Source organism: Paroedura picta, chromosome 3 (assembly GCF_049243985.1).
Source record: "Paroedura picta isolate Pp20150507F chromosome 3, Ppicta_v3.0, whole genome shotgun sequence".
Lineage (NCBI taxonomy): Eukaryota > Metazoa > Chordata > Lepidosauria > Squamata > Gekkonidae > Paroedura > Paroedura picta.
In genome coordinates, this window is record NC_135371.1 from 100,177,872 (window position 1) to 100,204,209 (window position 26,338).

General features: G+C 45.2%; 1 protein-coding gene and 1 long non-coding RNA gene across 3 annotated transcripts in view; one reads left to right on the top strand and one right to left on the bottom strand.

The window, feature by feature from the left end:
• Positions 1–26,338, top strand: part of LOC143832485 (uncharacterized) — a 172,868-nt gene that overhangs the window by 85,282 nt on the left and 61,248 nt on the right. For both annotated transcript variants that reach the window (XM_077326985.1, XM_077326986.1), the window contains 7 exons: positions 4,484–4,627; positions 6,966–7,129; positions 7,476–7,582; positions 13,420–13,535; positions 18,415–18,633; positions 19,815–19,967; positions 21,984–22,144. In XM_077326985.1, coding sequence (XP_077183100.1) covers positions 4,484–4,627; positions 6,966–7,129; positions 7,476–7,582; positions 13,420–13,535; positions 18,415–18,633; positions 19,815–19,967; positions 21,984–22,144 — 1,064 coding nt within the window. The remainder of the gene's footprint in view (positions 1–4,483; positions 4,628–6,965; positions 7,130–7,475; positions 7,583–13,419; positions 13,536–18,414; positions 18,634–19,814; positions 19,968–21,983; positions 22,145–26,338) is intronic.
• LOC143832491 (uncharacterized) overlaps positions 15,944–26,338 on the bottom strand; it is a 103,826-nt gene continuing 93,431 nt past the window's right edge. Inside the window, exons 2-3 of the long non-coding RNA XR_013229285.1 lie at positions 17,224–17,329; positions 15,944–16,164 (exon numbers count right to left, since the gene is read on the bottom strand). This is a non-coding gene — a long non-coding RNA (uncharacterized LOC143832491). The remainder of the gene's footprint in view (positions 16,165–17,223; positions 17,330–26,338) is intronic.

Below are 26,338 nucleotides of genomic sequence, written 5' to 3' on the forward strand. Positions count from 1 at the left end.
TTGACGGGCGGCGGCTTGAAGGGCAGCTTGACGGGCAGGGAGCCCCCGCCAGCCGGCCTGCGCGCCGCTGGCAGGGACTCCCTCGGGCGGCGGCTTGACGGGCAGGGCGGCTTGGCGGGCGGCGGCTTGAAGGGCGGCTTGACGGGCAGGAAGCCCCCGGTAACCGCGCTTCGCGCGACTGCCGGGAGCTCCCTCGGGCGGCGGCCTGACGCGGCGAGAGGAGGTTCGAGGGAAGTGGTTATATGCTGTGCTTTCCCTATTGTACCCTAGTTCTGGCAAGGTACTTGTTGGGTTCACTTTCTTGCTTTAGAATAAATGCATCTTTTGCATCAAGTCAAAGACTGTGTTCTGTGGGCAACTGAAGAAACTTGACAGATTGTTGGAACTCCTAAAATTTGGGCTTGTGCTCCTCGGCCAATGTGTCTGTAGAAGGTGACTCAAGTTCCAACATCAACTTCGAGGAGAACATGGTGGAGGCCTCACATTGGATATGCCTAGCCAGAGAAATGGAGGCCTCATGCGTATGCCTAGCCAGAGATATGGAGACCTGTTTCTGAGTGGTCGAGGTGGTGGAGGCCTGCCATGTTGGTGAGATGGCTGAGAGGCACACTGGGGCAGTCCGGCATAACGAACCCCGCCACCCTCCAACCATGGAGGAGACTGAACACTTCCAACACTAGGAGCAGAGCTTGTACCTCAAGAGCAGAGGAACTGGCCACTTCCTCACTGAATGCCCCTCCAAGAAGGGGGCAAAACTTATCACCAGGGGTTGCTCACCTGCACTAAGGACCCAGACCACCCTGTGGGTAGAAACAGAGAGCAGCATAAGTCAGCTCAGAGGAGTTAGATGTCCTGCTGGGTATAGAGACCTAAATGTGGTATTCGAAGAGAACAAGTGTGACAAGCTTTCTCCTCACTGCAAGACTGATTGTGCCACTGAGTTAAAACCAGGCAAGCCGCTGCCAAAGCCCAAAATTTATTCCATGCGTCCAAAAGAGATGGAGGAGCTGTGGAAGTTCCTAGATCAAAATCTTTCTAGGAGTTTTATTCGGCTAGCCACTTTAAGCATGGTGGTGCTGGAGCTATTTGCCAAGAAGAAAGACAGCACCCTGACACTGTATACTGATTATCAGGATCTCAATGCCATCTCTACCTCCAACATGTACCCATTGCCATAAAAAATCTCCTGGGGTAGTTGGGCTTGAGGATGAAACCCTCCAGATTGGACCAGAGGGAGCAGCGGTCCCCAACCCCCGTGAGAGCTTCGGCAGCGGGCCATGGCTCCCTTTCCAGCCCCCCCCCCTGCAAGAAGCTCGCCAGGCCACGAGCAAATCGGCTGCTGAAGTGGACAATTAGCTTGTGGCCCGGCAAGCTTCTTGCTGCGGGGGGGAAGGAGGGAGCTCAGCCGCTGGCCCACCCACAGCGCAAACGTGCATGCCCAACGGGGGCGCAAACACACGTGTGGCAATTCGTGCATGCACAGAGCCACCGCGCATGCGCATCCCCGCCCCCACCAGGAGCACAAACGCGCATGCACAGCAGCCCCATGCACGTGTGAAACTGCCATGTGTGCGCATGTGTGCGCCCCTGCCGAGCACAAACACACATGCGCTGTGGGTATGCGCGTGCATGGGGGCTGCTGTGCATGTGCGGGGGCCCAGGTCGCGTCTCCCCCCACCCCTTGGCAACGGGCCGCAACCCATAGAGTACAAATCAAAGAGCAGCAAAAAATACCTGATAGCGTCTAACACCACATTGGGTCAGTTTGAATACCTTGTAATGCTGTTCAGGCACAGTGAACCTTATCAATGAGATGCTCCATGACCTGCTGTCCCATGGGGTCCTGGTTTATCTTGATAATGTTTTAATTTATTTGCAAACGGGTGAACGACATGTACACCTAGTGGGACAATAACCTCTAACCTAAACTGTCTATGTGTGAGTTTCACAAAGAGTGCCTGGACTTTTTCAGTTACTGAGTATTTCTGCAAGAGTTAAGCGTGGACCCTGCCAAAGTGCACAATATGATGGGCTTGGCTCCTCTCCACACCTGCTGGCAGTTGCAAAGTTTCTTAGGCTTCACAAACTTTTACTGCAACTTTTTGGCGAATTTCACAGACTTGTGGAAAACAAAAGAGGGGAGCTAAGAAACATGGGGCATGATTGCAATGGACTGCCAACTGTCAGCACAGTTTCGAGGAATTAAAGTGTTTGTTTACTACAGAGTCCGTTCTCCACCATGCAAAGCTGGCTGAACCTTTTGTGATCCAAGTTGATTCTAGTGACAAACCAAGCAAAACTGGGCAATTTGGGGGAAGGAGGCAGCCACTCTAAAGATGGCTCTTACAACTTGTCAGCAGCCTTGACTGAACTCTTGGTCCAAGCCCCTCTCCAACCTGAAACTCGCATCCAAAGTGTCTGGCCAGCTATAGTGTCGGTCTTGGAGACTGCGAAGGCTGACTACAAACTCTGAGCCAACAAGAAACGCCTCCTGGATATCCTGTGACATGTGGGGAACAAAGCCTATTTTTCCATGAAACACCTTCACTCCCAGCAACCATCCTGAAAACCAGGGCTTAAATTTGTCAGCCTGTTTACAGTTTAACATATGATAAATGATGTCACTATTGAACTTACACTCTCTAAGACTTACAAAAATGTTCATCCTGTTTTCCACTGCTGCATGCTCTGCCATGCTCCGGACCCAGATGAATGGCATGCGATCCTCGATCCTCCTGCTTCTATCTATGTAGATGAAATACTTGCTACAAAGTCAACAAGATCTTGGACTCTAGAATGTATCAGGGAAAGCTCCAATACCTAGTTGCCTGGAAAGAATTCCCTGTGTGGGATTGGAAGTCAGTGGATGCTTCTCACATGCAGGCCTCAAAGTTGGTTTGATATTTTCACTCTGCATACCCTCTGAAACTCAACGCCTTGGTGGAGAGAGGATAAATTGGGAGGGGCAGGATGTCAGAATGCTATGCTTCTGCCATTTGTTTTGGTTCTGTTTCATGTGTAGATCTAGTTTGATATATAGATGTGGAGTGCTTATTGCACCCATTTTCCTTCGCTTCCTTCCCTTCCTTCTCCCTTTCACACCTCCCCCCCCCCCCATTTGTTTCCCCGGAATGCTGTACTGCAGCCGTTAGCACCTTGTTATCTGCCTAGTCAGTTCCCTTTCCAGAACTCCCATATTTCTCTGGTTCTCAAAGGAGAGGGTGTGAGGAAAATGGTTATATGCTGTGTGTGTGCTATTGTACCTCAGTTCCAATAAACACATCTTTTGCACCAAGTCAAAGACTGTGTTGTCGGGGCAACTGAAGAAACTTGCCACCCTGATCCCAGCTCACTTTCCTTGAAGTCACACAATGTGCAGTTTAACACAGAGCAAATCACTTTTCCCAGGCTGGTTTTGGCCCAAGAAAGTGGAGCACAGGAACCCTTCCTACTACACCATGGTCTTGAGTTAAATTGGGCCCTCAAAGATTTTTAAAAAATTACTTTTAACCGCTGCAGGGAAAGCAAGCCGAGTCCAGGCCATGAAACCCAGGCTTGCTCATGGTTTTTGCCTCTGAGGCAGCAGGGGTCATTGATGCAGGGATCAGAATATCTGCTGTTCACTGATTTACTTGGTCAATGAGCTGAATGGCTGAGATGGCTCAAAGCTGAGCTGTTTGTAACTACTTTCCTGTATTTAGGGCAACCAACTCTACTTTGGAAATTTCCTAGAGTTCTGAAGGTGGTGACTAGAGAGGGTTAGAGTTTGGAGAGAGGGCTCACCAGAAATATGATATCATTGCGTCCATCCAACCAAATTGGCCAATTTTGTGGTCTGGATCAGGTGGCTAACCTCCAGGTGGTGCCTGGAGATCTCCTAGAATAATAACTAAACTCCAGACAACAAATATTAATTTCCCAGGAGAAAATGGCTCCTTTGGAGTATGGGTTATTCTCTGGCTAAAGTCCCCTCCCCTTCCACAAACCCTGCCTTTCAACCATAAGTCTCCAGGAATCTTCCAGCCTGGAGTTTGCCACACTAAATCATTTATCATTCTTGTAAAATTTCATTATTTATCTTGAGGCTGATAGTCATATTTACATTGCTTAGGCTCCAGCTCCTCTCTGATTGGTAGTGGCATTTCTGCTAGTGATCCCATAATGGAGTTGGCTTAGAGATAGCCCAACTACTTGCAGAATTGGGTCATGTCTTCCCTGTCTTTCTCTTTGTGGCAGTCCAAGGACATTTAAATAAGACAACAAACAGAGTAGCGGTCTGGTGGGGACCTGAACAACACATGACAAAGGAAATGTCAGGGAAAGAGAGAGGGCAGAACATTTTCACCTCCATGATTCCAAAGCACCCACTTGTCAGGATAAAACTATATGTATAGTGTAGGGCTGTTTAAAGATAAGATAATGTCTGCAAACTATTTTGATCCCTGCGAAACACTATATAATTGATTACTATTATTAATTTTAGCATGCGATTATGGGTATTATGGTATGGAATGTGAAAAAGAGTGCCCACGCTGCTACTGGGACAAGCCCTGCCATCCTATAACTGGAATGTGTGAAGGTTCAGTAGTGTGCACTGCACCTCAAGGTATAGGTGCATGTGACTTGGGTGAGTGAGTTTCTGCCTGCTATAATTTTTTTGCTTGTTTTTTGCTTAAATAAAATCAGTTATTTGAAAGTATTGATGTAATTGTTATACATAATAATATATATAGTCTTAATAATGCTTTTAAGGAGACAAAAGCTTTTGGATCTGAGTAACAAATACTTGAGAATTTTAAAGGAAAATCACATAATGAATCAAGACAAGTAAAATGTCCATTCTCCTTCAGTGTGGGAAGTCATCCAAACTGGTTAGGCCACATCTCATCTTGCTCCAGACAGGGCTATGCAAATTTGTGTAGACTGTATTGGCTCAGAGCAAGACTGATCCTTCAGTTTCAGTAACCCTGCTGATCCAATTGGATATCTGGAACAGCTTCTCTGATTACTTCTACTTCCTGAAATGGAAGATGATCTATGGCTCTGGATCTAACAAAAAAGGAGTCATTCCAAGGAGGGGCAACAGCACAGCAGAGCAATTCTCTTTTTCTCAAGACTTTCTGAGGCCTTTCCTGGTGAGTTCAGCAGTTTAGGAAAATTCCTACAGGTTGGCTGCTCAGAATTTGCCTGCACCCGGAGGATGCAGGCCTTTAGTCTAGTCTGGGCCTCCTCCAGCCCTGTGCATATTAAACCAGGAATTATGTGGACCCTTCTGTAGCTAGAAGTACCTGGCCAAGTGGTGGCTGTGGCTGATCTTCCCTATAAGCATGCTAGCACCAGCAACATCAGGAGACTGAGAGCTAGTCAAAAAAGGTGTTCCTCTCCTCCCTCGCCACCCATGCCCCAAGCTTGGGGCAGGAGGTAGAGGAGCTCCTTTTAACCATAGGATCTATGTAGGAAGGTGAAGGGTCAGAAAATTTTCCGAGGCCCATCGTAGGGAAATATTCTTCTAGGCTTTTACAGCCAGAACATTTCCAGGGGTTTTTTTAAAGTGCATTTTCCTTCTCTTAGGAGGGAAGGCTGGTGGCTCAGTGGAATCACATCTGCTTGGCTTGCAGAAGGCATAACCAGATTAGATACTAGAGATTTTAAGCAACCATACACATTGCCTGATTTCATTCTAAAGGCAGAATTTGTAGTCCATGCAGTGGCTCCTTGCAGACATGGGAAAAACGTTTTTCACCTTTCCAGCAGGAAACATGCAAGACCTCAAGTTTCTCTGCTAGATGTGCCAATAGTAGTCTTACATTCAGAAGCAGGTTTTGACTAGGGATGTGGCCTACATGGGTAAGAATTCAATGAAAATAGTAATAAAAATAACAATGAGCTGGTCCTAGGGAATCCTGTCTCTGACAATCTGAGCCCTGGCATGCTCTCAATTTTTGACAGGGCCATCATGGTTTGGGCTGATAACATTCAAGTGCTAAATACTGTCCCCTTGATACTTAAGAGAGGCATCCTAAAAATTAAAAGGGCAGATGCATTCCAAGAGACCATGTAATTTGGAGCAACAACACAGGAACCTATGGAAGGAGGGCACATAGATTTATTTACAAAAAAAGAGCAAAAGGATTTTAGGAGTTCCTGCACCTTAGGCTATAGGTCAAGATTTCAACATAGACAGTTACCTATTAAACAGGACAGGAACCAACAAAGCATGCTCAGAGGCCTTCTTCTTGGATTGTTTTTTTTGTCCATAAGAAAAACACAGGATGGTCTCATATAACTCAAACAAAGAAGAAAAGACCTATCCTTATAGCACTAAACAATAAAGAATGTTTTAAAACAATGTCCTTTCTTGAGTTTACTTTCAGTTTTTTCATTCCAAGGACATCAGCCAGAACGGTTTTCCAGATAAAATCCGTTTTCTATTATCTTTTCCTCAGTGACAAGAGAGGTATGGTATGAGCATGAATGAATTAGTTTATTTTACATCTAACAAAATTAAAAATGATATATTAATTGTGACTGTTATAATATAGGACTTACCACTGAGGAAAAGACAATAGAAAATGGATTTTATCTGGCTGATGTCCTTGGAATGAAATAAACTGAAAGTAAACTCAAGAAAGGATATTGTTTAAAAACGTTCTTTACTATTGTTTAATTTTATAAGGATGGGTCTTCTTTCTTTCTTTCTTTCTTTCTTTCTTTCTTTCTTTCTTTCTTTCTTTCTTTCTTTCTTTCTTTCTTTCTTTCTTTCTTTCTTTCTTTCTTTCTTTCTTTCTTTCTTTCTTTCTTTCTTTCTTTCTTTTTGTCCTTTGTGGCCTTTTGAAGCATTCTTTTTTGGGAGTTTTTCCAGACCATGCATAGAGCTGCTTCGGAAGATTAGGGCAGCTGTAGCTGTCACAACATTTGAAAGAAATGTTCATTTTCTGCTTTGTTTTCTTTTTTGATGATACCAGGTTTATATAGTTTAAAATGTCCCTTTGGTGTTGGTTGGTGGTTCTGGAAAGGAAATTGCTACTTGATAGAAAAAACTAGAAAAGTAAAATGGAAGGAAGCTGTGGAGTTGTGTAAACGTTTTAGAGACACGCATCTACTTCACCTGGATAGTGCTGATGAAAAGGTTGGATTAAAAAAATGTGAATACTTAATATGTATATTTCATGGCAAGGGTGGTTTTTTTTTGGGGGGGGGTGACATTTCAACTTTTATTTGTAGAGGAGAGTATACTGGGTGATTTGAAAAAAGATAAAAGTCTTACATGTATAGGACATGAATTAGCTTACTGCTTCCATTTCTGTTTTTGGCAAGAATATCTGAGAGGGTGGAAGATAGGTGGACCTAACTTTATAAGGAAAGTGAGCCTCAACATACAACTGGGGAGGAAGAGGACAGGGTGTTCTCCAGTTTTCGCTATATTTGAAGAAGCCATTTTTCACCTCTGTAATATTTTATATATTCCTTTATAGTCGTGGTTGAGAGAAATGATAACTTCACAAATGTGGATTGGAATGTCATGGAACAAGATAGAATGGCAATGGGAAAATGGATTGAAAGTAAACACTAAGGCAACATGGTAAAATTTTCAAACTTAACTGCCTTTTATGAATGAAATGGTAAACACTACCTATGTAGTCACTTTGGATACTTGCTTATATACCTAAATGTTAACCATGTAAATGCTATTTTTACTGAGGTAAACAACATATTTACCTTGACTGTAAGATCACTTTCCTAAAAGCAAACAGTTCATGATGCTGGAGTTCTATTACTGGAAACCATGATAAGATTTATGGTTGTAAATAGCAGTGGTTGAGCCTGTGGCACTAAGAAAATGTGGTTTTAACTCCCCTTCCTCCTGCACTGGAATACTCGTGTTGGAAATAAGGGCAAGTTCAAGGTTTAGAGCCTTCTTTCTTAAAGAAGATATCGTCTATGGCTGCTGTCAGTCAGGACTCCCAGTCCTTCACCAGTGCCGTCAATGTGTCACCAGGAGGCATGACTCCCGCAGAGCATTCTGGAAGCCAATTGGATCAATAAGTCCCTGCAGGTGGACTAAAATGAGCCCCTCACCCAAATAGGGAAGGGGTGGTATCCTGAGCCAGGACTGCAGGGCATTGTGGTCTGACCATGGTACAGCTGACGCTGCTTCCAGATCCACCTCTATCCCAGCACCAAAGATCAAATCCGAGGGTGTGGCCGGCCTAATGGTTGGGCACAGCAACAAATTGCACTTTGAACTGGGAGAAGGAGGAAGTGGCATCTCAGGAGCTGGCTCAGGAGACAACTGAGGCTCCACCATCTGCTAAGTGGACCCATGTGCTATAAAAGGCTCTTGCTTTCCAGAGGCAGCAGCACCTGGAGCTGGGAGAAGAGGGAAGTGGCATCTCAGGAGCTGACTGCTAGCTCCACCCTCTGCTGAATGGGCCTTTGTGCTATAAAAGGCTCTTGCTTGCCAGAGTTCTGGGTCATGCCAGAAGAATCTGTAAGGAGCCAAAGGACAAGAGCTAAGGGCTGTTGGCTCTTTGCTGGAGGATCAAGTGAAGGATTCAGTGAAGTGCAGGACTGATTGAGAAACATTTGGTATGGATCAAAGTGGCATGACATCTGAAAAAGCTGAGGAAGTGACATGTATAATCTGTGGCATGTTTGTCTTCTTACCTCAGGGTGACAGCTTTTATACATGCAGCAAATGTTAGTTAGTGACTTTGCTGGAGGAAAAGCTATAGGGATTATAGGAATGCTTGAATACACTGTAATATATAAAAGAGGGTGAAGAGTTCTTGGACAGAACTCATGAAGCACTCTTGAGAGAGCAAGTGCAAGAGGAAGGAAAGCTACCAAAACAAATGCAGGAGCACCTAATACAGGAGGGCAATGAATGGAAGGCTGTTACACATAGGAATAGAAGAATAAGGACAAGGTCGGCCCCATTAATGCTCAGCAATCGGTTCCAACCTGAAAATGTAGATTAAGGAACAAAGGAGCATGAGCTCCCAAAGCCCACACAAAGACCAGGAAATAAGTCACAGGCCCCCACAGGTGAGAATTCTAGGTCTTCTCTCCCACAGTCACCACGAAACCCAGGAAACACTTCACAGGCCCCCACAGGGTCTGCTCCCAAGGATACAAAGAAACGGGTAATGGTAACTGGGGATTACCTGCTGAGAGGCATAGAGGCCGAAGTGTGTAGACCAGACTCATCTCAAGAGGTCTGCTGCCTACCTGGTGCAAATGTCAATGATGTCACAGAATGGCTGGACAGGATCGTCAAGCCCACAGATCATCACCCCTTCCTTCTCATCCATGTAGGAACAAATGATACTGCCCAGCACAGCATGGAACATACTAAGAAAGATTTTGTGGATCTGGGGGGAAATGTAAAGGACCTGGGAGCACAGGTTGTGTTTTCATCAGTTCTTCCTGTAAGTGACGGTGGCTTAGGAAGAGAGAAAGATCATGCAAGTAGATGACTGGCTACGTCACAGGTGTCATTAAGAAAGGTTTGGATTTCTGGATCATGGTCTACGATGTCAATATGAGGGGCTACTATCAAAAGATGGTGTGCACCTCACAAGGGATGGGGAAAGTATTTTGGGGAGAACCCTTGCACATGTGGTAAAGAGGGCTTTAAACTAAATCCAAAGGGGGAATGAGATGTAAATTCAGAACTTGGTGTGATGGCAAGAACTGAAGATGATAAGATTGCAAATTTATAGGGAACGGCACATAAGCAGGGAACTACTAACTTACAAGGAAGTTAAAAAACCAAAACCATGGGGCACACAAAGGATGGATTACAATGTCTCTACACTAATGCTCCGAGTATAGGAAACAAGCAGGAGGAACTAGTAGTCCTGATAGTGGAAGGGGACTATGATCTAATAGGAATCACAGATACTTGGTGGGATACTACTCTCAATTAGAATGCTAGAATTAATTTTATTTTTATTTATTTATTTATGTGATTTATATCCCGCCACTCTTGCTAGTCAGCGCCATTGTCTTCCCTTCAACAGCCTATGGATGCGAAAGCTGGACTGTGAAGAAGGAAGACAGGAGAATAGATGCTTTCGAATTATGGTGTTCGAGATGAATGCTACGAATACCATGGACAGCCAACGTTACCAACAAGATAGTTTCAGAGAGGAGCAAACCAACTATGTCATTAGAAGGGAAGATATTACAGCTAAAGCTCACTTTGGACACATGCGATAAAACTCACTAGAAAAATCATTAGTGCTCAGCATGGTCAGCAGCAAAACAAAACGTGGTCCCCAAAGGATCTGTTGACTCGACACGATCAAAGCAAATACCGGGATGACCATGAACCAACTAAAAGAAGCAGTCAGAGACAGGGGCACATGGTGAAGACTTTCCTATAGAATTGCAGAGGGTCAGACACGACTGAACGGATAACATCATCATCAAAATCATCACTCCCATACAAGGGCTTGCGGCGGGTCACAAAGTCCTAATTAAAAAACGCATTAAACCCCCATTAAAAGGACATACCAACACAATACAGCAAACAAGACGATAAATAACTCTATCTCCAAAAGACTGATACACCCACTATTGAGCAGGGAGAGGGGGTCTAGCTGGCAACAACCCAAGTGCTAACAACAGCTCTGGGAGGGGGGGCATGTGATCTTCCTCACTCTCCTGGCCTTAACCAAAGACCTGGCGGAAGAACTCCATTTTGCAGGACCTGAGGAGCACAATTTATTCAAAAGGGACAGACAAGTAAAGAAGGGGGGAGGTGTAGCAATATATGTTAAGAATCTTTATACTTGTGAAGAAATACAGGTTATATTTCAAGTAAGAAAAAGAGTAGGGACTCTGTAGGACCACTGTGAGGACAAGAAAGTGAAATTATAACATGATGAAGAGAGGGCTGAACTGCATAATTCCTAATTCTCCTCAATCTTCTCTTGTGAGGGAAATAGTAATCAATGTGGCAAAAACATATCAGAACGGGGGGGGGATGGGAATGGTGGCCTAGGATCACTGTGGAGGCAGTCCATAAACACCTATTTTCATTAAATGAAATAACGTCTTCTGGCCAATGAATTGCATCCAAGGGTACTAAAAGAACTTGCATATGTAATCTCTGAACCTCGGCCCATTATTTTTGACACTTCTTGGAGAACAGGTGAGGTCCCAGACAATTTGAGGCAGGAGAATGTTGTCCCCATCTTCAAGAAAGGGAAAAAGGAGGATCCGGGTGACTAATGACCTGTCAGCTTGACATCTGTAGCTGGCAAAATTTTGGAACAATCATCAGTTGGTCCTAGAACAGCTGGAACAGAGAACTGTGATTTCTAAGACTCAAGACCAAGATTTCTCAAGAACAAGTCACGTCAGACCCAACATCTCTTTTTTCGAGAAAGTTCTACCTTGCTGTATCAGGGGAACGCTGTGGACATAGTTTATCTGGATTTCAGTAAAGCTTTTGATATGGTTCCACATGATATTCTTGTTGACAAGTTGGTAAACCGTGGTGTGGATCCACATTCTGTTAGGTGGATTGATAACTGGTTGACAGATTGTACCCATAGGATTCTTGTTAACGGTTCAGCATCCTCTTGGAGAAGAGTGACAAGTGGAGTGCCCCAGGGATCTATCCTGGGGCCTGTGTTGTTTAAAGTTTCTCCATCTTTGAAAATTTTTAAACAAAGGCTGGATAGCCATCTGACGGAGAGGCTGATTCTGTGAAGGTTCAAGGGAGTGGCAGGTTACAGTGGATGAGCGATAGGGTTGTGAGTGTCCTGCATAGTGCAGGCGGTTGGACTAGATTACCCAGGACGTCCCTCCCATCTCTGTTATTCTATGACTATATGATTCTCTATGATTCTATTAGAGCTCCAGTGTTGCAATGGATGTCACCAAGTATGAAAAAAGTCCTGGAGATTGCGCATCCATGTGAACATTGAAGTCCCCCAGAACGATCAGCCTGGGGAACTGCTACACCCAGGTGGCCACCACCTCTAGCAGATTCGACAAGACATCTGGCAAGTCATTGGTCCACAATATACCAGCCAGATGGACAAGCTCTTGTCCGAGTCCCAACCAATACCAACACACTCCACTCCACCAAATGCTGGCACCTGGAGACCACAATTGCTACTCCCGACCATGGATCCAAGTTTGGTGCAGGACTAAGAACCCATGTGGGGCTAGTTTTTTCAGGGCCACTGTTTCACCTTCCAGCTCCTAGATCACAGTCATGCAAGCGACGTCTGCCCCCAAGCGAGGATGTAAGCCCCAACGTCCAGACTTGCTGCCATCTTAATCCTCTGAAACTATGAAAACATTGAACACATGTGTTTGTGTTCTTTAATAATGAAACAAAATAAAGAGTTTAAAGGGCTTTAATAGGAGAGCCCTGTGACAAATGTGGATCTCTTTTGGGTGCTGAGTTTTCAAGCTAACAGTGAAAACAGTCTGTAGTAAGAGAAGCCACTATTACTTACCATTTTCTCAAAACAGTCTTCCAATCCTAACCATTGGTGGCTCTAATATTTGTGAAAATTCCCTATGGACAGAGCACTGTCCGGGACATGTCCGGGTGTCTGGCCTGCCCTTCCACCTGCACAGGCTGTCCCCTGGAGGGGCCGCCTCCAAATGCTTCCTAGCCAATGAGGCGGGTGCTCCCCCTGATTAGGATGGCCCTTCTACTGCCCACCCCCAACAACCCTGGCCAGGATGGCTCTGGCAAATGCACTGCCATTGCATTTCTTGCTGCTGCAGCGATAGGAGGTGGGCCTCCCTTCCCTGGGGGGCGGGTGGGGAGCCTACAGGACACACCCCAACCCTTTCTGAGGCTGTGGACCCAGCCATCTGGCCTGCCTCCACTGTGCTCTCAACATGGGAGGTTAAGGCCTCCCTTGGCCAGCCCAGCCTGCGGAACACTGCAGTGACAGCTGCTGCAACTCCCTCCCAATGGGCTCCCCGCCACCTCTCCAGCATGCAGCAAGCCTTTCAGGGCTGGTGAGGGAGGTACACCTTCTTCCCCCCGCTCCCTGCCGCCACCCCTAGAGCACACTCCTCCGGGCACTCTGCGCCCCCACTCTCCATCCACAAAACGGCTCCCTGGCATTCTCCAGGTGGAGGCGAAGAGTGCTGCTAGGGCTGGCATGCCTCTCATTTCAAACACGAGATGCCAAGCCTAGCCCTCCCTACCCCAGACCGCTGCCTGGTGCCCCTCCCACTGGGAGAGGATGCTGTGTAGCTCTTGCCCTCCCAGGCCAAGACCATGCCCACACTGCCACCTCCCCCACCATCCATCCCCTTTACCCCCTGCCTGGTGCCCAGTGCATTCCTGACTGCACTGGGCTTTCATTCTAGTAGTAATATATTTTAGTATTTTTTTCCACCCCAAGACATTTCAAATTTTGCCTCTTTCTTCAGGTTAAATATAGAAGGGGATGCTCATGAAAGCTGCGGTACTCTTCACCAAACAAAAAGAGTGTTGCAATCAGCAAAGTGCTCCCAAAATTTCCATTTCATATGTAAAAAAAATGAAAGTAAGTAAATTATTTTTCTATCCTGTTATCTCTATTCTTTTCAATAATGTTATTTTCCCCATATGCTGTAACATGCTGATCCATGTACTTTCCCCCTTATCTGTAATTCCCCCATGGGAGTGTCCTTGGTTCACAGAAAGGCAACAAAACAGCCATCTGTCAACTATCTACCATTTGGGGAAGGAAACTTGATGTCTTGAGAGCTCATGCCTAAAAGATCAAAGGCCTCCCCTGTGTGAATCACTGTTCCCGCCTGAACCCCCGAACCTATATAAGACTGGAGGGGGGGGAATCATAGTTCTTTTTCTCTGTCAATGACTCCTGTTCTTATCTCTGTGTTCTGTTCTGCTTTGTGGATCCTTTCAATAAAGACTGCCTTTATGCTCCATGGAGTCATGTTGGACTTTCGTCTGAGAAAAGGTCTCTTACATGCACCAGAATACTCAATTAGTGACAATTTGACAGAGACAAAGAACTCCCTGCCCACCCTCCAAAAATTGCATTCCTCCCAACCATGGCAGCAGCGACAGGAGAGGGCACAGCCTACCATTCCACCTGAGGGAGGCAATTACAGGGGGCCTTTACGCACGGGGATCTTTGTTGCAAATTGTTTGCGGAATGAAAAATCGCTATTTAAAATAGTGGAATTTGTCGTTATGCATACCTGCCGTTGTAGTGGAATCAGTTGCGTTTTTTAGCGTTTCCCACAGGCTTCCGGTCTCGGCAGAAATCGCTAGAAAGGAAGCGCTATTGCCAAGCTCGTCCCGCTCCTGGCCGTCAAGCAGCCAATGGGCAGCCGTTAGCATGCTCCCAAACAGCCCCTTTCCCTTTAAGAAAGGTTTTTTTTAAAAAAAAACAGACCCATAGCAACGAATCTAGGTAGATTCGTTGCAACGGAGAGACCCATCCAGCTGCCTAATGTGAGCTGTCGTTTGATCGTATGATCATTGCCGCGCTGCCTCGAGTGATTAAAAAAAAAATCCCCCCCCCTCACGGGCCCGATTTTCGGCTAAATTAATGTGTAAAAAATAAAGGGACTTTATTTCAGCAAACGGGCTTTTATGTGGTTTGTGCTTAGTGACTAAAGGTAAAGGACTGAAGCCAGGGAAGCCTCTAAACAGAAAGAGGCTCGCTGGTGCGTTTATCCCCGCTCGCTCGGAGAAAAAAAAATGGCGATCGCTTCGCCGGAAGTTTGGAGGACAGGCTCAGGAGGAGGGACTTTGAAGAAACCGCAACAATGGTAATGCACAGGTCTTTATCGCTAGTGTTACAGATTGTTTGCAAGAGTGTAGCGCTTTCCGGAGGGTGAATCCACTTTTTGGGATTCCCCTGAAAGCGCTACAACGAAGCGCTTTTTGCTGATCGGTTTCAGGAGTGTTGCAGATTGTCTACGACATCGTGCGTTAAGGCAAATCAATAGCGTTTCCAATTAGCAACCATTGTGCGATTTTGAAGCCGTGCAAAAAGCCCCAGGGAATCTGTGGATTCGAAGTTGCTCACCGAGCAAGCCTCCGCCACCAAAGACGAGGAACCGTAGGATGCCACCCAGTAGAAGGAATTGCTAGGCAAGTGCTTGGAGCAGTTGGCCTGAGTGGAGGGGGCACAGCAACGGCCCCAGTAGAGATCGCAATTGAGCAGCCAGGAAGAGAACCCCACCTCCTCAGGATGCTGAAAGGCAATGAGTGGGGGTCCAATGTGGAATTGGTGGATACCTCAATGTCCAGAGGAGCAGCAGCCAGATCCTCAGATTGGGAGCAGGAGAGCCTGGCACTGGATTACCCAACTAGAGTGCACAGAGTGATGGACTTTGATCCTCAATGGAATGACCCCACGGGATGGAGCAACTGGACCTCTCCCAGAGGGGGGTTCCATCCGGAACTCTGTCTAGGAGCCATGCAGGACCTCCTTGAACTGGCCTACCCACCGCAGAGGGGGAGCCAGGATTTGGGGATCCTCATATGCACCGAGGAGACATCTGTTTGATAACCAGGAGTATCAGACATCCAGGGAATAGCAGCAGCCACCTGGGCACCGACCCCTAGGATCAAGACTTCACCCCTCTGTTCCCCAGACCATCTGGACACAGGCCGTAGGGTGAAAGCACAGAGTATACCTACTCCTACAGCCTGAGATCAGCTGGTGGTGTGGATAAAACTCACTGCGGAGGTTGCTCGTGCTCCAGATGTCAAAACTCCTACCACTCAACCCCTGCTGGAAGGCTCGTAGAGTCGGCTACCATGCAAACAGACCTGTGCCAGGGGGAGAGGATTGGTGTTGGTGGTTTAATCCAAGTGGTGGGCCCTGTGGCGGGACTCCAAGAACCCGGGTAAGAGGGGGAGTCCTGGAACACAGAGACCCTCTCTCCATACCCCACCTGGACAATGCTACAGACAAGTTGACATTCTTCCTAGTGCAAATTGACAGCTTTATGATGGATAGAGGCAGCATGTTTTGTTCTGCAGCAGATGTGGTCCTCACTCTGGGAGCTAATCTGGAAGGAAAAGTGGCCGAGTGGTGGGCCGATCCCCATGAGCTTCAATCTCTGGAAATTAATAGTTTCTGGGATTTTCTTCAGGCCTATTTTAGCAATGCTTTCTGAGAGCAAAAGTCTCTCCTGGACTTGCAGAACCTGAGGCAAAATGAGAAGAAGGTAGCAGAATACATTAGCAATCTCCACATCATCTTCATCCATATCCAGCCCCTGAACAATGATTCAAAGATGCAGGTGTTTAAGAAAGGACTGGGTCCAGTGATCATGGATGGGATCTACTGTCCGGGAATGTCACCAAAACTGGACTTGAATGCTTGGTTCTTGAGAGCTAGACAGGTTGAAGCTACCAATTGGATTATAAACTTTAGAAGCATCAACAAAACCCAACCCTGGGGCCACCCTTCCCAAAGCCAAATTGTAAAACATGAGCTCTGCTGAGCTGGAGGAGCTCCATAACTTCATTAACAAAAATCTGTCCTGCGGTTTCATATGCCCGGCCACGCCCCCTATGGCTGTGCCTTTGCTATTTGACAAGAAAAAAGATGTCACCCTCTGTTCATGCACAGACTATAGAGCCATAAACGCTGTATCTAGGACCAATGCCTACCCCCTCCTACTCATCAGTGACTTCCTGGGTAAATTGGGGAGTGGGAGGATTTTCATGAAGCTAGACCTAAGGGAGGCCTATTACCGAATCTGGATTGCAGAGGGGGATGAGTGGAAAACTGCTTTTAACATGCCTATGGGACAATTTTAGTATCTAGTGATGCCATTTGGTTGAAGTGGCTCACCAGGAATATTCAAAAATGGGGTCCTACATGATTTGTTGTTTGGGGGCGGGGGGGGGGTTAATCAATAGTAAGAATGAAAGAGACCTCATTCCATTGGTTCGCAAGGTCCTGAAAAAACTTAGGGATCACAAACTAAGCAAAGCTGTCCAAATGTGAGTTTCACAATACAAGCATTGACTACCTGGGGTACAGAATGTCGGCTGTGGGAATCCAAATGGACCCTGCCATAGTGAGGGATGTGTTTTCATGGGCTCCCCCCTCCTGTCCTCAGTGTCAGTTTCAATCGTCCTTCAGATTAGCAAACTTCTATAGGGACTTCCTGCCACAGTACTCCCAGGTGACCTTCCTCACTGACCTGAAAACAAAAGGGAAGGCAGAAAAGGAGAAAAAGCTTGGTTTAACTCACTTGATCTGAGCGTTGTTCCTAGGCTGCTTTTCTTTACACTCCATGGAGTTGTGTTGGACTTTTGTCTGAGAGGGTCTCTTCCATACACCAGTTTCAGAAAAATCTCCTGTACAGCATAGATAGGAAGAAATATATTTCTGCCTGCTTGGATAAGGAACTGGCTCATGTCTATTCTTAAACCTGGGGTTCTTCTTCATGTCTGCACTTTAAAATTTTGGAGGCACTTTAGTTCCTTTTGCCACCTAGCTTAAATAATGAGAATTTTCAAGGAAGAGTGCTGCTGTCATTGGTGATGTCACAGCACCCCCCTTTATTTTTAAAAGCCTTAAAATATCAATATTACTCTGTAGTGTTGTAACAATAGTTAAAGCAGGTTCTCTGAATTTCCAGCTTTCATTAAAAAAGAAGAGTAGGGGTGTTATGTCTGTGGGCATTTGGCCACTGATGCAAATGAGGGCTTCTGCCAGCCAAGGAACTAACCAATCAAAGGAACCTGATCGCTCTGCTTAGAGCCAATCCGATTGCTCTGCTTAGTCTGCTTGGTCTGAGCGCTGCTCCTTCTCTCATGAAGATGTTCCTTTTTCTTTATAACTCTGTGAGATAATGGGCTGGGAGCTTACTTTTTAAAATGAAAGCTGGAGATTCAGAGAACCTGCTCCAACTGTCATTATAACACAACAGGATTATACAGATATTTTAAGTTCATTAAAAAAAACTGGAATCACTGGTCTGGGGGTGGGGAGGGAGTGGCTTAAGGATGATGACAATCCAATCATTAAAATGTGTATTGGAGGTGGGTGGGACAAATAAAACTGATAGAAATATTACTAGGAAATAGCTGATTCAACATTGGCTTCCAGAAAAATATTATGGTAAAAGTGTCTGAAAAGTGCTGGGAAAAATACAGGGGTAAGGAGTGAGTGCAGCTTTGCAGAGTTTGAAATTCTATAATTTAAAAATTCGCTCTCATCAACAAATGAGTCATTGAACATTATTCCAGCTGAAGCTTCCAACTATGTTCGAGGGTTGTCCTGTGCATAGCATGAGAGCTTGCAAGTGCTTATATGGTATTTGCTAAGTTGGTATCCAAGAAAAAAAATCTCAAGCAGCTCAAACAAATGTTATCTTAAATGTTGGGGGTATTTTTCATTGTGATGAAAAAATTATGGCCTATGATTTTTTTTTCTATAGGTATGAACATATTTCAGCCTTATAATGGCTATATAATAGTACAGAGGCAGAATGTATTGCCAAAATATTTCTATGATCTCAGTTCAGCAAAAGAAGATTGCATTTTTGAGAGAACTACCTGTACTGGTATAATTTTTACAACGGGTTTCTACTATATGGTTAGCGGAATTGACGTATTTAAAAGTACCAATGTAGCTGACTTACTGTATGTGAAGACTGGTAAGTTAATAAAAGCATCTAGTTTGTACATTTTATTAAATTCTACACAGTGCATGTGCCTTTTGTTTGACACTCAAAACTATAGGAGATGCTAGAAAATCCATGATCAGATATCCAGAGAATCTGATTGGCTATTGGTATATCGGAGATCAAATAAACTGGACATTTTCCCACTTTTATTCAGGTATATTCAGCTATACCAAAGATCAGCTGGAGTGGTGGGAAATGAGAGCTCTGTGTTGCCTCAGCTGGGGTTGGCTCCTCTTGCAGAGACCTCCCCACTACATGCAGATCTTGGGGCTAGCTTCTCTTGCAGCATGGTTTAAACCATGCTGCAGGAGAAGCCAAGCCAGCCCCTAGGATGGGATGGATGTGAAAAAAATTAGTATTCATGTCCTTGGGTCTATTGGACCCAGAAGAATTCCAGATTTCTGAAAATTCCCAGAACCAAATACCATACTGGTACTGGGATCTTGATTTTTTTTTGAAAGACCAACACATTTTCAGGTCCAATGGACTTGAACTGAAAAATGCAGATTTTCTTTTTTGGCATGCTCTTAGAACTGGCAAATACAAGTGATGTTGGTTTTTCCACACTCCAGTTTATTGTATTTCCCCAGTTTTAGTGCTAATTTAAAATCCTGTTTTTATAAAATGATCTAAAGCTAAAGGGTATAAGACTGTCATAGCAGATAGGCCCATCAATAACTAATAGGTATTATAGCTAAATGGGCCTCCATGTTCAAATGCAGTATATCCATAGTATTGCAAGGAGGAGGATGAGAAGGCTTTTGCCTGTTAGCCTTACTTGTCAGCCTTCAAGAGAGGTCTGGTTGGCCTCTGTTATGCAAGGGTTTTGAGTCCATTTAAATTATGCATGTAAGGAAAGCCTGATATAAATATTCAGCATATTCAATAATAAGTTATTAATCAGGAACCAACAGGTAATATGACCATTATGGGATGAGCACTGTAATGAGCATTAATGCTAACATATCTAAAACAAATTTCAATAGGAGAAAGTATTTGCTAATCACTCATATGATGCACACAATACATTGCCTTTACTGGCATACTAAAAAGAAAAGTTTTAGCCAATATAAAATTGAATAATAATAATAAATACCAATTACTGGCATTTGCTAATCAATTTTAACTTAATTCTGACTCTTAAAATTCAGGTTGTAATCCTGGATTCTATGGCACAAATTGTCAGTTCGAATGTAAACAATGTCCTAGTGGGCTTCCTTGCCATGGTATTAATGGAGAATGTGTAGGCACCAGCACCACCAGATGTAGTTTAGACTCCCAAGACCCGAAGTGCAAAGATGGAGGTACAAAATCTTGCACATCTGTTTCCATCTTTACTCTTCTATTTTTATTATTTCTGCTATTTTCTTAGCTTCTCAATCTGTCATCCTATACCTTTTATATTGTTTTCTTTGTCCCTTTTAAGTGTATATAATTTAGCATTAGATATGTCTGTAAATAAAATAACTTGGGAAACTGATGAAAATTTAAATACTTAATTAACTAACCTATGAATCATGAAGTCCTGAGTTCAAATTTTACCTCTGCTATGTATTTTTATTTATTTATTTATTTATTTATTTATTTATTTATTTATTATATTTATATGCCGCCCTCCCCGAGGGCTCAGGGCGGTTTACAGAAAACTGGGAGGATACAATTAACACATGGTAACAGGTAACAGTAACAGCAGTAATATTATAACAATAATAATTTAACATGATAATAACAACGATACATAAAATAGAAATTGTAAGAGCCTCAGCTCAACTCTTACTGGGCACTGTGGGCAATTGAATAAGGTTGGTCGTAGAGGGGAGGAGCTTGAGGGCCAACTGGAAATGGTGGTTAGTGCCATTCTGCAGTTGATTTAAAGGGACATAACTCTGTGTAAAATGGCATTGTTAGTTTTATGCATGGTACTCTCTCTGTGTGTTCTCTAGCTTTATTATACAAACTATAGCACTGATCCTGCCTTACAGGATAATTTTCTTTGGTAGTCTATTTGCTGATATAATTCAAAGTGAAATCACCTTTGCAATAGAGATTCCAAACAGCACAGTTTTTTCTCTCTCACCTGCTTTGAATTGAACTCCTTCCCCAATTTGTTCTCATGTGACCCACAGGATTCTCTGAGCTTTTGGTGATTCTCTTTTGTTTTATTTTTATACTAGGGGGAAAGCCCATTTTATTTTACAATAAAATGAGCACTAGCCCCCCCCCCCCGCGAAGGCTTCCTGGGGCCTCTCGTTCCCCCGGCCGGGCATTGCGTGCTCCCTGGCCTTCCCCACGCTGGGCTGTGATCGGCGCTGCGAGAAGAGCAGGGCCGCCGCGTCTGTGACCGCGTCGAAGGCCCTGTCTGTTCTGGCCGTGTCGAAGGCCTTCCCACCCATGGGCCTTCCCACCCAAGGGCCGTGGCCCGTGGGTGGGAAGGGAGCAGGGCCACCGCGTCTTCAACATGGCGGCCCTGCTCTTTCCCAGCGTTGAACCCTGTAGGGGCATGCAACTCACCTGCGGACAAGGCTCTTCTTCCCACAGCAACTTCCCGGGCGGCTGAGCCGAGGACGGGCCAAGTAGCCAATGGGCTGCCGCGCTATGCACGGCTCCCTATTGGTCACTTGGCCCCTCCGAGTTTTTATCACGGACCCGGCCCGCCCCTTTCTCCTCCCCTTTAGCCCTTACTGCTTTATTTATACCACTCCACAGGAGCGGTTTAAAGATAAAAATAAGTACAAGTTACACTAGATAGAAATAAACCTTTAACAACTCTTTTAAAAAGTGCTCATATTTACAAAGTGTCTAATGATCCCTTCCTCCCTAGCTAAAAAGCTACTAATTGTTGCCAGAGAATGGCTGCTTGTAGTCATCAGCAAACAGAAAGAGTAACCAATAATCCATTTACTAGTTCTTCACTAAATTCCTGCAACTACAGTGTTTCCCTTTTGGACAGAAGATATTTTTTGTGTTCATAGCATCTGGTCTGGGAAATGCCATGGGTTTTTTAACTGGTTTAAAATGAAACTGATTTGTGTGTGTTTGTTTGGAAAGAATTGGCTGTTAATAGTCTGTACACAAATAGAAAACAAGTCATGTGGAAATTTGGGGGAGGAAAATCTCATCAGTTGGGTGACTGAAATGTGGGAAAACCTTGGTATAGAAGCAGCTAGTGTTGTGGACAGATTACTGGGATAGTTTATATAAAGTTTGAACTATCTAGTCCTATATAAATGCTGTTATTTTTGTTTAGGATATTTAAAAGTTTGCATCTATATTGGTATGTTTTAAAAGTTTAATTATAATTTATTATTTTGGTTTTTAAGCTTTAAAAAACCCATGTCCAACAAAGCTCCAGTGGTACTATTATTTAAATTCATGCTACTATGTAGAAGACAAGAAAACAGAAACATGGACCAATGCCAGAACTGCCTGCCAGGGTTTTAAGGGGACCGATCTAGTTAAGATTAAAAGCAGTCTTGAAAAGGTATGCTTTGTGGTTTTTCATTTTATTGTTTTCATAGTAGCTAGGGTTTGTGAGTGAGACTGATTGTAGTTATTCTTGTTTTCATTAGAAAATGCCAAAAAAATATACCTAGGATCCCATTCTGATTGCCCAGAAATTATATGATTTACACATCAAACAAGAGTGGCTGTGAGACTTATCATTTTGACCTGCTGATTTCGTTTTTCTCTTATCTGTAACATTCAAAAATAGATATTTGCATCTATGTTGTTAGAATATTATTTTCTTTGGTTATTGCTATTATTAGTACTTTTACCTTAATTTGATATAATCACAGAGTTCAATGTACTGTTCTTTGTTTTTGTTCTATGTGAACCACACTGAGCCTTAGGGGAGGGCAGTATACAAATGTAATAAATAAATAAAATAAATATGTGCCATTTTTCTCCTTTCAAATACTAACAATTCTTGATTTTCCAAATTGTGCAACTTGTCTGAGACTTGTTTCCACTGTGAGGTCTGTTCCCCTTTGTTGATTATGTGAGTGGTTTGTGTGGGACTTATATAAGTACAGTACAGTCAGTACAGTCAGGAAAGATAATGATAAAATAAACCCTTCATTGGAACCAAGGCTTTTAATGCAAGGAGGGGAGCTTCTTTAGAGAAGGTGCTAAATACCCCTCTCATATCTGAAGTTCTGGGATCGGTACCAGTCCGTGGTTCCTCCTTGTCCTCCTCCTGGCTGCTGCCTCGGGGGCTGCCTTGCCACTATGCCGCCGGCTCACCTTTGGTGTTCTCCAGCGGCTGCCATGGCTGGGGCTCCCCCTCGGCGTGGTACTGCGCAGCTACTGCTGACAGTACCCCCCAGCAGGCAGCGGGAAGTCAGGGACGTTGGTGGGAAAGCAAGTGGAGCAGGGGCTCAGGCGGTGGCGACGTCCCTTGACCAAAGACTATCCCGCCACCCCCCCGGGCTTCAGTAAAATTGTCAAGCATTGACTGGTCCCTGGTGATAAAAAGGTTGGGGACCACTGTTCTAAGGGGTGTGTTTTGCCTTGTTCTCAGTGGATAGGTCTTCTGTCTTTTGCTCTAGACTCAAGGCACTGTCCTAATGCAACCCAGAAAGCTGAGCTAAAATGCTGCTTCACTTGCTCGTGTAATCATTGAGATGCAGAGAGGGAGTTAAAAACACCTACCTCTCCCTGCTTGTGGATACAATCATTTATATCAAGGTTGGGTGTAGGACACTGTAGGTCCTTTTAGAAAGCAGTGGGAATATGCATTCCAACAAGGGTGAAACTCTGCTTCAGTCCTAATTAGAAGCATTTGTTCATCTTCGTGACTTCTGTGCAGTCACACCTGGGATCTGCGTCTTCCCAGAGCCAGCCACAGAGAAGAGCTTGCAAGCTAGATATAAAAAAATTCTAGAAGCTGCCAAGAATGCTCACCCCTCCCCTCACAGAGGGTGAATTTCCAGCCTAAAGTCACATGATGTGAGAGGAGCTGCCACATTCCCCTCAGTTCTTTTTTTGCCGCCACTGAGAGGAGGATTCTGCAAGCTGACAGGTTATTTAGCTCAGATGACAGATAATGTATAATTTTTATATGGTGGCCATTGTTGATAAGAATATGGCCTAAACTAAATAAATAATTTATTTAATTAATAAATACATAATCATAACCTATAAAATCATGACGATGGCCCCTGACAACATGCTGAAGGTTCTGAAGCCTCCTATTGGTGGAATCTTCCCCCCCCCCAAGCTAGTTGCTGCTCTTGCTCAGGATTCTATAAACCCCCCCCCCATCCAGGCCTGTTGTAAAGGAAGCCGCTAACAGCCACTGACTGCATTTACAAGAGTCTGTGGTGTGTGTGGCCATTTCTTATGAGAAGGGTGTGCATGAAGGGAATGGTTGACTGAAAGGGAGGGCACAAAAAGCCCTTTCTCACTTACAATACTGCTGTGGCCAAATGTCACCATGACTGAGTGCACTGCGCACCAACAGCAACTGCATCTCGCCGCATGCCACTGTCAGGCACTGTGGCTGGGCACATGCTCCCTGTTGCCTTGATGGACTGTTGGCAGCTGTGCGGTGACCTCTGTGGATGTGGTGGGCTCCATCGCCACAAGGCTGACGTCAGCGCACCCCCATGGGTGCATGCCATGGGGCGTCTGGTGCTTTGTGCATGTGTTTGGATGCCCTATGTGGGTGTATGCTGTGAGGCACTGGTGCCACAGAGTGGTATGTTGCAGCGCACCCTCTTCTTGTGCAGCTGGTGCCAGTTGCCCCTGCTTTGGACAGCCACTGTGAATCCCAGGCAGCATTCCTGCTGGGTGAGGGGGCTTGCTATAGCTACGCACTGTCAGCACTGAGTGAGGGGTTATATGCACCCTCTCCTCCTCTAAAGCTAGGCACAACCCGTTTCCCAACACCCAGGACCCAGTATATGTTAAGAAAATGTATACTTTTAAAGAAATACATAGAGCATGGAAGTTTAGTTGAGAGTCTTTGATTAAAATAAAAGGAGTGGGTGGGCAGGAAGTGTTGTGTCAATGCTTGAATCTGTGCTCTTTTCTTGCATGCCCAGGGATACCACTTTGGAGTCAGAAGGCATATTTCCTCCAGGCCACACTGGAAAGGGATTCTGGTTTGGGGGGCATGGAATTAAGGACACTGTGGGTTGGCACGTAGTTGATTCCTGTATTGTGCAGAGGGTTGGACTAGATGACCCTGGAGGTCCTTTCCAGCTCTATTATTCTATGACCCTCCTGGGATCATAGTAATTTGAGTCATTAAATGGACCAAGTTTTATAGAGCATGTGTTCATTGCTGTTTGTCACCTCTTTGCACCTGTACAATCAGATGCATTATTAAATTACCAACATCAAACAGAATGCATTGTTTGCTTTTTTGTGTCTGAGTCACCAGTGGCATTTATTATAAGAAGTGATCACGTGAACTGATGAGATTATTTTGGGTTCATGGGTAGACATCAAAGGCACACTGTAACGTGAGAAGTATGTCATTAGTTGAGAAAAATTGGTTTGTTTTACTGTGTCCTTTTTAAAACTGGAGGTGGCTGCTCCAGATGACTGAGAGGAAAAGGACCTTGGAGAAAGTGATTTAATTGTGTTGTCAGGCTTCTGCAGATTGTTCACATACACAAGTCCTTGAATTGGCACAAAGGTTCGAGTTTAATAAAGGCAAGCCAGTTAATCCAAACAATACTTGGTTGGAATTGAGGTCCAACAAAACAGGCTCAGCATATAACCCCTGATCAACTTCACCTCTGGTGAGAACCCAGCAAACAGGCAATACAAGGTCGAGACATCGCATTCCTGGAGCCATGTGGAGATGGATGAGGGAGGTGCAAAAGCAAAAGGAAACAAAGCAGGCAATAAACATGGGCAGAAACCCTTACATCTACATTTCTAACCTTAGTAACATTTATGGGAGAACCCTGGCACTTCTGACATGTCTGAGAAAACTGTACTTGTGCAAACTGGATGCAATCAAATTTGCTTGAAAGTTGGCTTCCTCCTTACAAGTGGCAAGCAATCTGTGAGCATGTATCCAGAAATTGTTGTCCTAGTTAGGTGCAAAGTCATGTCCAACCCATCCTGACCCCATGGACAATGATCCTCTAGGCCAGTGGTCCCCAACCCGCGAGCCACGGCCCGGTGCCGGGACGCGAAGGCCTTGGTGCCGGGCTGCAGCTCCTTCTTCCCTCCCCCCCCGAAGCGAGAAGCTCGCCAGGCCGCGAGCAAATCGGCCACCAAAGTGGCCGATTAGCTCTCAGCCCGGCAAGCTTCTAGTTTCGGGAGGGGGGGGGAAGAGAAGCTTGCCGAGCCGCAAGCTAATCGGCCGCATTGGCGGCCTATTTGCTGGCTGCCCGGAGGGGGCGGGAGGGGGAGCCGCGGTCGCCGGCATGGCGGCGGCGCAAACGCACATGTGCGGACTGCCGCACATGCGCGTTTGCGCTGGGGCTTCCGCGCGTGCGCGGGCCTCTGGCCCGCCCTCTCGCCCCACTCTGGAGCAGCGGTCCGTGGAAGCTGAAAGGTTGCGGACCGCTGCTCTAGGCCTTCTGGTTCCTCTACCATAGTGGTCCCCAACCTTCTAGTAGTCGGGGACCGCCTCCGAGGGTTGGAGAGAGCCGGCAGCCCGGCTGTCGCCGCTGCTCGCAAACGCGCACACGCAGTTGTCGCACATGCACGT